The sequence below is a fragment of the Amblyraja radiata genome, chromosome 16, assembly GCF_010909765.2.
Source record: "Amblyraja radiata isolate CabotCenter1 chromosome 16, sAmbRad1.1.pri, whole genome shotgun sequence".
Lineage (NCBI taxonomy): Eukaryota > Metazoa > Chordata > Chondrichthyes > Rajiformes > Rajidae > Amblyraja > Amblyraja radiata.
The window spans coordinates 10,149,134-10,161,188 of record NC_045971.1 but is presented as its reverse complement, the minus strand read 5'-3'; the positions used below and the strand labels follow the sequence as shown (position 1 = coordinate 10,161,188).

At 47.1% G+C, this 12,055-nt stretch overlaps 1 protein-coding gene across 2 annotated transcripts in view; it reads right to left on the bottom strand.

The window, feature by feature from the left end:
- Positions 1-516: 516 nt before the first annotated feature.
- The window catches only part of thra (thyroid hormone receptor alpha), a 403,335-nt gene continuing 391,796 nt past the window's right edge, over positions 517-12,055 (bottom strand). Inside the window, exon 10 of one of the 2 annotated variants that reach the window (XM_033035055.1) lies at positions 517-4,935. In XM_033035055.1, coding sequence (XP_032890946.1) covers positions 4,685-4,935 — 251 coding nt within the window. In that variant the 3' untranslated portion in view covers positions 517-4,684. The remainder of the gene's footprint in view (positions 4,936-12,055) is intronic. The other variant, XM_033035056.1, reaches the window with a different exon arrangement.

Sequence of the window (12,055 nt, the reverse complement as noted above, 5' to 3'; positions counted from 1 at the left end):
TTTAAAAATAAATTGGATAGTTATATGGATGGGAAAGGAATGGAGGGTTATGGTCTGAGCGCAGGTATATGGGACTAGGGGAGATTATGTGTTCGGCACGGACTAGAAGGGTCGAGATGGCCTGTTTCCGTGCTGTAATTGTTATATGGTTATATGGTTAAGATAATGGATTTATTCCAAAATCCAGGGTGACTTTACCTCAAATGGTGACTGAAACTGGAAGGGAAACCTTCATCGCATAAAGGTTAGGCATGTAGTCGAAACTATTTTAGAGGGCTGGCTGTAGCCATGTTTGTCTGTCCCTGCTTCAATTAAATGCTTGGGATGCTCATGTTAAAAGTACTTTATAAATGCAGCTTGGTGCGCAAGAAATCACCAGTCCTGGTAAACAGGATAAGGGAAACTCTGACGTTAAAGGTCTGAAGAAGGGTCCCAACCCGACACGCCACCCACCCTTTATCTCCAGAATTGCTGCCTGACCCGCTGAGTTTCTCCAGCACTTTGCTTCTATCTAAGAGAAACTAAAGATAGGCACAAAGTGCTGAAGTAACTCAACAAGCCAGGCAGCATCTATGGAGAAAAAAGGACGGGTGATGTTTTGGGTCGGACCACTAAAAGAAACTAAAGGTGCTTGGGGGAGAAGAAAGTGAAAACTTCGATGGGGCAACAAAAACGGAAAGTCAAGCATAGGTGCTGGGATTAGAGTGACTGAAGGGCCGGGGGCAAGTTGAGCACTTATGGTAGGAGAGATTCAAGCACAGAAACTAGTCTTAAGCACAGAAACATCCACTCCTAAGCAAATTACAGCAGCCTTTCAGCACTAAAGAGCTACCCAGAGCTACATGGAGATAAAAACCTGACCTAAATCTTGAAATTAAATGAGTAAAATCTGGGATTGTAAAGTAGGCTGGTGCCGTGGAGAGAAAAATTCTATGCTTCATTCTTCCATGTTAGAATTCAGAGTTTGGTGAAGGGATCTCACCTTAAATTTTAACACTGATTTTTCAGATACTAATGAAACCTATACATGTGGGAAATTGACGCAGAGCTTTAGAAATTGCATTATCAAATTAAATGGTACCAATTTCCAACATGTAAAGCCCTGTGCTCTAATATTGGTTCATTAAATCTACTGTAAGGGACTAGACTACTAAGTTACTATTATCGATGCCACAAATATTGTAGAGCTTTGTAGAATATTTGCAACATTCCCATTGGAAATTTAGAATTTTAATGGTAAAAATTACAGTAAATACTTTTAATATTTAATACTCAAAAATACTTTCTGCATATTTTTTTTTAAAAATGGTTATTTTGCTCTCAAAGTGTTAAAAGTGAACCTGCACAAATATTTCACTTTTATACCTCTATGAAAATCAAATACTTGCAAAAGACCATGAAAATTAACGTGGGGAATTGTTAGAATACTGGGGCAATAGGCAGGAGCTTCATTCCATGAATGTGTGCTCGTGCTCTATGCTGCTATGTTGGATGAGGGGTAGGGAATTCATCTGCTGTGCCAACTTTTCAAAGAGGCAGTGGCTGGACTTTGTCTCCGAAGTTCAGTTCCACGTCAATTTTGGAAGCGGAGTGCAGGAAGCAGGAACCTAGGTACGAATTGTCGACCCCAAGCTGTTTTCGCTATCCAAGGTGGTGTTATTTCGATAAACCACCAAAATAAATAAGCCCCAACCACTTATTTAAGATCAGGTCGAGATCCCCCACAGAGCTATTTGACAAAGAGGAGTGGGTTCCCTGGCATCCTGACTAACGTCCCGCCAGAAAGCCAGCAGCACAGGTTGGTCTGAATGTTCACTGCAAACTCCTCTCCAGGGTAAAATGACAGCTCCATTTCCCCAGGCCAAAGCAGTCTCATCAAAGCAATTAACTGCATCTGAAGTACTCAGAGATGTGATAAGGTGCTACACAAATGCAAATATTTCTCTCTTACACAAAGGGGCTTATTCACATTGTGATTAATATAAAACATGGGTTCATATTCTAAAAACCTCGTTACAGCTCCAAATGAAATATTTATCTATTAATATATACTTTTAAAAATTATATTCAGTTTGTACCTGAGTAGATCCTTCACTTTACTTTCATGTCTCACTGTTAACCCTTGAGTGACCTTATTCTGTCTTTAGTTAGCAGCAGTGTTACTGGAGGGAACCGGTTGAGCTTTCAAACTCTTTAGTAATGTGCGGTTATACATGTAGTGATGAAGTGTATCCTGAAAGTAAGTCCCTGGTTTAAATATTTCACTGATAAGTATTCAAGTAAAATGCGGATATTTAAGAGATAATAAAACTGAGGGAGGAGGTTGTTGAGATTGTCGGGGAGGGTTGAGGTATGGTTTGAGGTATGGGGGGGTGGGGGAGGGAGGGTTGAGGTATGGGGGGGTGGGGGAGGGAGGGTTGAGGTATGGTGGGGGAGACTGTAATGGGGGAAAAGGGAGGGTGTGATGTACCTGAGTTAGCAAGACAGCAAACTCCGATCATGGGAGTGAGCCAGATATTCACAGTTGTGACTATCGGGCCATGCGGAGGTGAGGCAGCCATTGTCACTGGGTTGTCCAAGGCCTACAGTCTACAAAATGGCCGCCAGCGGAGGTGACACCACAAGGCCCTTGTTGCATTACTGAGGTTTTGACCGAGATGACGAATTTTAGTCAACAAGGGGGTGGGGGGGGGGGGGGTAGTTTTAAATCCATGATCTCAGCCCACACTTTTTTGGGGTTCCAATGTAGGAGTGGTCCTACAGGAAATTGTAGCCTGTCAAAATCAGTCTTTCCAAACTGCCAAGCCACCCAGAAAATTCAAGCACGGTAAAGCAGCAATAAGAAAAACAAGGTTCCTGGACTGGGGGCCGCAGACTGAATATCCTTTCATTCGGGACATGGGGTTTCGGCCTTGTAGCACCTCGCTGCTGGATGCCATGAGCATCACTAGACGGGCACGGGAGCCGGGGCTTGGTATTCTCCATCTAGTGGATGCAGAGCACCGCATTTTCGACAGCGAGGCAAGCAAATGAAAATGCACCTCCACCTAACGGAGACTGGCGGAACTTTGGACAACCCAGCGCTCTAGGCCGCTCAACTTTAGTGTCGTGCCTTTGTAAATTACGGTAAAATTCAGTACTGAGGCCAGACGTCGCACGCAAGATCCGTGCGCAAGCGTTGAAGGTCCGTCTTTTCACATTGCTCGCCTCGAAGCGAGCGAGAAAACGCTGAGCAGTGACGACGCTAACATTTAGCCTTCCAAAGATGACCTTCAAAGCTTGCCGGGGAACTTGGCGTGCTCTGTCTGGTTGTTTGTCTTCCGAGAAGAGAGAAGTATAAAAGGAATGAGTGTGGTAAAAACAATGTCACCTGGTAATAGCCACTAAAGGGTTAACTAAAGGGCCACCAAGGAAACCGCTGAAGTGTAGGGTGGGGGGGACTAAGCTCCCTCACCCCTTCCCTGGTAGGCACATATTAAACCCAAATAACACTTGAGGGGTGAAATTTGTCATTGGTCGTTACACAGCGTCGGTGCACCTGTGCACTCCATCCGTCTGCTGAGATTCAAGGAATCTAATTGCAAAGACATTGGCAGCACAGAAGGAGGCCAATCCAACCATCAGGTGCAACGGGACTGAAGTTTGGAGATGGAATAGACTGTGCAACTACGACCGCACCAAGCTCTTGGCGTAGGGGAGCAAGGACAAATCTCGACCCCTGTTTTGTCTCCTTCAGGATTTACTAACTGATACATTTGACTTCAATGTTCTCGGCCACCTCATTCCGTGGATGTTCCTGAGGAGGGGAAATCTTGCGGGCCACCTTTCTGCTTTCCCTCTCCCTTCCTTTTTGCGGTCCTTCCTGATTGCGCTCCTTGCCAAGAAATGAAGCCCAATTGGCAGCTTTGGCTCTCCATGGGCGGCCTCCGTGCTGACGGGAGGTACCCCCTGACAAGAGGAGGCTTCAGTGCTGATGGAACCAGGAGGGGGGGGGCGGGAGCAGTGTGGGAGGCCATCGAGGGGGGAGGCTTTGCGTTGGAGCTGTTCTCTTTGTTGAAAATGGCTCTGGATCGTAGGTGAACGCGCAAAGTTCCCATCCCTTGAGCGCAGCCAAAGATTCTGCTTGTCAAACGTTGCTGTAAACATTTCACTGTAGCCTTTTATCTCTGCATGCTCCTTTCCACCATTGGAATTCCAGCTGTCGGATGAAACGATGCAGGGGACATCCATGCCTTGACATTCGCCTCCATCTTCATTGTCGTCATTTAAAACGAAACGGTTGACACTGGCGATACCACCAGGCTCCTCCCTTGCACACACAACGATGAGGCAACCTTCCACTCTTCGTCAGACCACCAGAAATGTACTGACCTGAACGCGTGAGGAACACAGATGGGACTATTGGCCATTTTGTTTTGGAGATGGCTGTTTATAAAATCAGCGGTAAAGCAGCAATGGACAGCTAGTAGGCATGGCCTTCCTTTGTAAGACGGAGCACAAGGGTAAAAGGACATAACCGTTGACTTACAAAATATTTGCAACTGTACCCGCATTAATGGAATGGTTCTTTTGAGTTTCCGACAAGTCGAGACAGACAAGGTGATTCGCAATGTACAAATAGCCAGGCAATTAGCCGGGTGATTGTTTATCTTTCTGTTCCTGGTTCCAAGTTTTCAACTTAAATCTACACTTCCTGATCTTCAAATACCTCCAAGAACAAGGGAGGGAAGAGTTCTGTGGGACATTCAACCTTCATGTGGAGGAAGCGGCTGGCGTGACAGGCTCCGATCATTCGCAGGTCTGTAACTTTCATCAGCAGTTTTGGCCAGAAATGTGGAATGTTGTGCTTGCGAGAGTTTATGTAATGTTCAAAGGCCAGAAGGTAAGCCTCTTGGCATTTCTCTATTCGGTTTATACAGGTCAATCCTGTTCGATCTGCAAACAATAGCGAGAGTTTGTCAGTCAGGGTCCTCCAAATGATCATCATCTTACACCTCTACAAGAGAACGTGCAACATTGCCAGGCTATCAAAGATTTACGAAATCGAGTCATACAGCACAGAAACAGGCCCAAATCAACCCTACTGATAAGATTTTACATCTGAGTTAGTCCCATTTGCCAGCATTTGGCCTAGATCCCTCCATACCAGCGTTTCTCAACCTTTTCACCCTCGTGGAACCCTTGAAATTCGTTTTCATGTCTCAGGGAACCCCTACATAAAAATTATTATATATCTTTATTAATCTCTTTCTTTCTCTTTCATAAACTTAAAGTTCATAAGGCGAGCATAATATATTTTTCTGATCTGCAAACTGGTCAGAAGAAGGGTTTCGGCCCGAAACGTCGCCTATTTCCTTCGCTCCATAGATGCTGCCTCACCCGCTGGGTTTCTCCAGCATTTCTGTCTACCTTATACTTTGCTGATACCTGGTTTAAGCAAAATACAACTTACGTTTTTCTCAAGTTTATTGACAATGCAAAAAAAACAAACTGAAATCAAACTGCTTGTTGAAGAGACCTCATAAGGAGGTATTTACTCACACAATAAAATCAACCATATCTGTAAAAACAAAAAATAAACATAAATTGATGGATTTTACTGATGGAGACCGTGCATGCGTCTGTTCTCGAGTGAGTCACTTGATGATACACAAATCCGTCACGTACAGCTCTTGTCCACTGACCACTAAAGGCCGTTTCACACTGGCACCTTATTGACATCGCTAAATATCTTCCCTATGATTATTATACCGATATAACAGGTTGAAGACCTTATTATAATACCCAAGAATTTTACAAGAATATGCCGTACGTGTATAATAAAATTATGAATATGAAGTTAAACACAAAAATGACTCAAATGCATTTACATATGATTAGCCTATTTATCGCTATTCCTCTCGGAACCCCGAGTGACCTCTCGCGGAACCCCAGCGTTCCGGGGAACCCCGGTTGAGAAGCGCTGCTCTAAGCCTTTGCGATCATGTACTTGACCAGATGTCTTTTAAATGCTATTGTACGCTCCCCTCCAACTTCTTTGGACTTTACTTTAGACTTTAGAGATACACTGTGGAAACAGGCCCTTCAGCCCACCGCGTCCATGTCGACCTACAGTCACCCCATACACTAACACCATTCTAAACACGAAGGACTAGTGTACAATTTCACCAAAGCCAATTAACCTACAAAACTGTAGGTCTTTGAGGTGTGGGAGGAAACCGGAGCACCCGGAGAAAACCCACACGGTCAAAGGGAGAACATACAAACTCTGCACGGACAGCAGCTGAGGCCAGGATCGAACGAACCCAGGTCTCTGGCACTGTAAGGCAGCAATGCCGCTGTACCACTGTGCAGCCCATTCTGGCAGCTCTTTGCATATATGCATCACCCTCTGTGTGAATAAATTGCCCTTCAGGTCTCTTTTAAATCTTTCCTCACCCGCATGAAACCTGTGCCCTCTGGTTCAAGACTGTTCCACAATGGACCAAGGACCATGACTATTCACTTTATCTATGCTCATTTTGTAGACATCTATAAGATCATCCCTCAGCTTCTAACATTCTTGGGAGAAAAGTCCCAGCCTATCCAGCCTTCCCTTATAACTCAAGCCCTCGAGTCCTGGTATTTTCTGATGAATCTTTTCTGCACCCTTTTCAACTTAAGGACAGCTTATTTGTGGAATTCCCTATAACAGAACGTGGTAGAGGGTAATTCACTGGACAAATTTAAAAGAGAGTTAGATAGAACTCTAGAGGCTAGCAAAATCAAGGGATACGGGGGGAAGGCAGGCACGGGTTACTGATTGTGGATGATCAGCCATGATCGTAATGAATGGCGGTGCAGGCTCGAAGGGCCAAACGGCCTCCTCCTGCACCTATTTTCTATGTTTCTATCCTTCCTATAGCAGGGTGACCAGAACTGCTTATAATACTCCAAATGTGGTCCAACAAACATCTTGTTCATCTGTAGCACCGTATCCTAACTCTTCCCCTGACCAAGCATGCCAAATGCCATCTTTACTATCCTATCTACCTATGTCACCACTTTCAGTGAAAACTGCATACCTGTACACGTTGGTCTCTCTGCCCTCTACCACACTCTCTAGGACCCTACCATCTACCGGGCAAGACCTACCCTAATGTGTGGACCAGAATATTTACTCCAAAATTGCTCTATAAATGCAAGCCAAAATCAAAATGCATTTTGATATAAACTGAAGTAGCTGGATTTAGTTGGACTTAGAACACTGAGCTGGGAACTCTGTGATGTTCTGTGTTTGGGATGATTGGTCTTCAACAACCATAACTGTCTTCCTTGTTGCAAGACATGAGTCCAGTCAATTGAATGTTTTCATCCTAACATCTGTGGGCTTCAGTTTTACCTGGCTCATTATTTGGATAACTCCCAAGTCAGGCGACACGGTGGCGCAGCGGTGGAGTTGCTGCCTTACAGCGCCGGGGACCCGGGTTCGATCCTGACTATGGGTGCTGTTTGTACGGAGTTTGCAGGTTCTCCCCGTGACCTGCGTGGGTTTTCTCCGGGATCTGCAGTCTCCTCCCACACGCCAAAGACGTACAGGTTTGTAGGTTAATTGGCTTGGTATAATTGTAAAATTTGGCCCTCGTGTGCAGGATAGTGTTAACGTGTGGGGATCGCTAGTCGGCGCTGACTCGGTGTGCCTGTTTCCTGCAGCATCTCTAAACTAAACTAAACTAAACTAAACTAAACTAAACTAAACTAAACTAAACTAAACTAAACTAAACTAAACTAAACTAAACTAAACTATACCAAGTGTGGTGGAACACCCTCCAGTTGCCTGGATGAGATCACCTCTAACACAACTCTGGACAAAGCAGCCAATTACCTGGCATTTCATGCAGCACTCTCATGCCCCTGTCCCACTTAGGTGATTTTTTTAGGCAAGTACAGGCGACTAGGCTGTCGCCAAATGGTCGCCGGGGTGGGGTGTCGTGAGTAGTCTCCTCAGTCGCCCAAAGAATCGTAGCCTTTTTCTGGTCGCCGCTGGGTTATGAAATACTCAAAACTTTTTGGCGACAGTTGGCTTGACGCCAATGGGCGTGGCCTGCCGTAGGCGCTGTCGTAGGTTGTCGCCAGGATGACGCAGGTTGTCGCCGGTGCTGACTTTGGTGAATTCCATTGGCGACTACCTACGTCAACCGGCGACAGGTACCGGCGACTGAATGGTCTTACTAGCTTGTCGTGGGTGGACGTAGGGTTGTCGTAGGTGTAAGTGGACATCCTATCGGGTCGGCGGTTGTTGGTAGTTTGCCGTAGCTTGACGTCGACAAGGTGGTAGGTTGTTGTAGAGGGGTCCAGTTGCCGGTTTTTCGGCGACCTGCTACGACTTATGACAGTCGCCAAAATAATCGCCTAAGTGGGACAGGCCCATTACCCTTTGCTCCCTCTGCTACATCTTAGCTGCAGTGTCTACCATCTACAAGATAGATTTCAGTTACTCAGCTGATAGCAGCTCCCATATCTACAAAGAAGTTAAGTTGAGTTTATTGTTGTCCACATGAGCATGGTGAGGTACAGATACAATGACAATCTTGCTTGCAGCAGCATCACAGGCACAGTGACTCAGACAACGCATACATTACATGGCATAAGTGAAAAGAAAAAGACTGCAAAAACAAGACATTCGCGCAAAACACAATTTGAGAATAAATCCACGGTGGTGCAGGAGGTGGTCCGTGGTGTTCGGTTGCTGAGGTAGGATTAGACTCGTTCAGGTCTGCTCAAGAACCTGATGGTCGTGGGGAAGTAGCTGTTCCTGAACTCGGTGGTGTGGGACCTCTGGCTTCTGTACCTCCTGCCTGATGGTAGGGGTTGAAAGGCAACCAATCTCTCGAAGCAGTTCATTACGGTGGATGTATGCGCTACTGGATGGTAGTCATTGAGGCAGGTCCACCATGTATGTTCTTCTTGGTACGATAGATGCCCTAAAGATGCCCTTGTGAAACAGGTGGAAACCGTACTAGTGGGAGGTTGAAGTTATTGAAGATTCCAACTAGTTGGTCCCCACAGGTCTTTTGCAATCACCCAGACACTTTGGATGGATCCAGCCTTTTCAAGTGCTCTGACGCTGGTCTCAGGAGACTGGGACCACGGAATCAGGGGCTGTAGGGGATCTCGTAGGTTCTCCATTACAGAGGCATTGAGCTCCTCTGTAAATGAGGCGTTGTTGCCATTTATGCTACCCGGTTCCTTGTAGGAAGTGATGGTGTGCAAGCCCCTTCACAGCAGTCCAGCACCTGTCCGTGACTCCAGCCTAGTCTGGAATGGTCTCTTTGGGCTGGTGATGGGCGTGCTGGATTTCTTGTATGTCTCTGGATAGTCGGTACTCAACAACTCAGATCTAGCCTTCAGCCAGAAGGTCGCCACTCTCCTGGCTCATCCAGGAACCTCTATTTGGGGAAGACTCAGAATATTTGTTGTTGGCACACGCTCGTCCACACATTTCTCGATGCTGCGGGTGACGACTCTGGCATTTTCATTCTGGCCCCTTGATGTATCCTTGAACATGGCTCAGTCCACCACTTCAAAGCAGTCCCCCTAACCACTCCTCTGCCTTCCCTGACCAACGGGTGTCAAAAACGTCACCTATTCCTTTACTCCAGAGATGCTGCCTAACCCGCTGAGTTAACCCCAGCTTTTTTGTGTCTAAACCTGGCTATGTGGAATGGTCAGCATTTAGTCTCCAGATTGGGGGGGAAACAGGAGGGGGACAAGGCCACCACATCTGAGCACCACGATGGGTTTGTCCTGAAGCAGACACCGTCACCTCTACATTTTGTCCTGAGACCGCCTTCTGGTCCGTGCGACAGATGGAAAAACCTTCGGGCAAGAGCGCCATGTTTGGAGAGTTGGCGATGGGCCACGCCTCTGTGAAACGGAGCACGTAGCGGACCACAATATCCCTTTATTGCAGCACCTGTCTTGCTCTTAAGTCTTCTGTTGTGTTCTCCGGTGATTGTACATTGGCCACTTGGTCGATGTTGACTCTTCTGTCTCTGTCTGCATGCAGGAGGAAGCACGACCAAGCGGTGAGTTTTTCCAAAGTCCAGGCAAGGGATGGGGTTCCAGACGTTCCTGATGGTGGTCCAGTGCCCCCTGGTGTTGAAGGCGATGTGTGGACGTACTTAGGCAGACTCTTCTTCAAGCTACAGAATCAAGGAACTGCAGATGCTGGTTTACACAAAGTGCTGGAGTAACTCAGAGGGTCCAGCAGCATCTCGGGAGAACATGGATAGGTGACATTTCGAGTCGGGACCCTTCTTCATACTGTCTGCAGAAGGGTCCCAACCCAAAACATCACCTATCATCCATGCTCAGGAAGGAGCTGCAGATGCTGGTTTACACCGAACATAGATACATAATGCTGGAGTAACTCAGGGGACAGGCAGCATCGCCGGATGGAAGGAATGGTCTGTCCCGCCGAGTCACTCCAGCATTTTGTGTCTATCTATCCATGTTCTCCAGAGAATGCTACCTGACCTGCTGAGTTTATCCAGCACTTTGTGTCTTCTTGAAGTCCCAAGCGATGATGAAGGAGTCACGCAGTACACCGTTACTTGACCGCAGCACTACATTCCTCGAATGCTCGCCTGACATCTGCCCTATACTGCAGTCGGGATGCAGATGGAGAACTCCCTTGGTACTTTCTCACCTCCAGCCGTCGTGTCCCACCCCCCCCCCCCCCCACCCACCTCCCTCCCAACCTCCATCCTTCAGTCTGAAGAGGAATCCGACCCAAAACGGCACCTATTCCTTTTCTCCAGAGATGCCGCCTTGACCCGTTGATGTTAACTCCAGCATTATGTGTCTGTGTCTAAACTTTGCTACTTAGAATGGTCAGCATTTAGTCTCCGTGTTGGGGGGGGGGAACAGGAGTGGGACAAGACCACCACATCTGAGCACCGTGATGGGTTTATCCTGATGCAGACTCCGTCATCACGACATTTTGTCCTGAGGCCGCCTCCTGGTCCGTGCGATAGATGGAAACACCTTCGGGCAAGGGCGCCGTGTTCGGAGAGTTGGAGATTTTCCGCGTCTCTGTGAAACAGACCACAATATCCTTTTGTTGCAGCACCTGTCTTGCTCTTAAGTCTTCTGTTGTGTTCTCCAGTGATTGTACATTGGCCACAATAAAGCTGGGGTGTGGTGGTGTGGGGGGAGGTGGTGGGGTCGGATGCTTCAGTCGTAGGTGAGGACCTCCCTGGCGACCACGTTCTCTGAACGGAGGTTTCTCCCGGCGCTGTGCTTGTCTTCTGGGGGCAGAGTCCATCCACCGAGTCCATCGAGCGATCGTGAGTGCGATTACATGGCTTCAAAGCTCGTTCCCTACTGCTGTAGTTCTGGCTGCAAATTTCAGGTGTAAAAGGGAGGAACATTACTCCAGCATTTTGTGTCTATCTTCGGTTTAAACCAGCATCTGCAGTTCCTTCTTACACACGAGTATACAAGCGCTCTGCTGCCCACTGCCCGCAAAATGTCACCTCCTTTGGACACAATCTTGAGAAGTAACAGGGCAAATTGCTACATCTCTCGTTCCCCTCTCGCCCAACTCTCAGTCTGAAGAAGGGTCTCGACCCGAAACGTCACCTAGTCCCCAGAGATGCTGCCTGACCCGCTGCGTTACTCCAGCCTTTTGTGCCTGTCTATGGTTTACACCAGCATCTGCAGTTCCTCCTTGCACAAGGCAAATTCCATTATGGGCTGCCAGTTCTAGCTGCTTGTCAGTGCATCAGGCATAACTGTTCATTCGCCTGTGACCTTCCTGTCCAAATTGGAATCTATGTGCGATCGATCTTACCCGTTACATTTGGCCATTTCTATATCTACTGTATCCATTGTTCTTGGTGATGGACTCTTATATATCGGCGAGACCAAGTGCACATGGGCGATCGTTTCGCTGAACTCCTCCGCTCAGTTCACCTTGACCTACACGATCTCATGGTTGCCGAACACTTTAACTCCCCCTCTCATCCCCACATTGGCCTTTCTGTCCTGGGCCTTCTCCACTGTCAGAGTG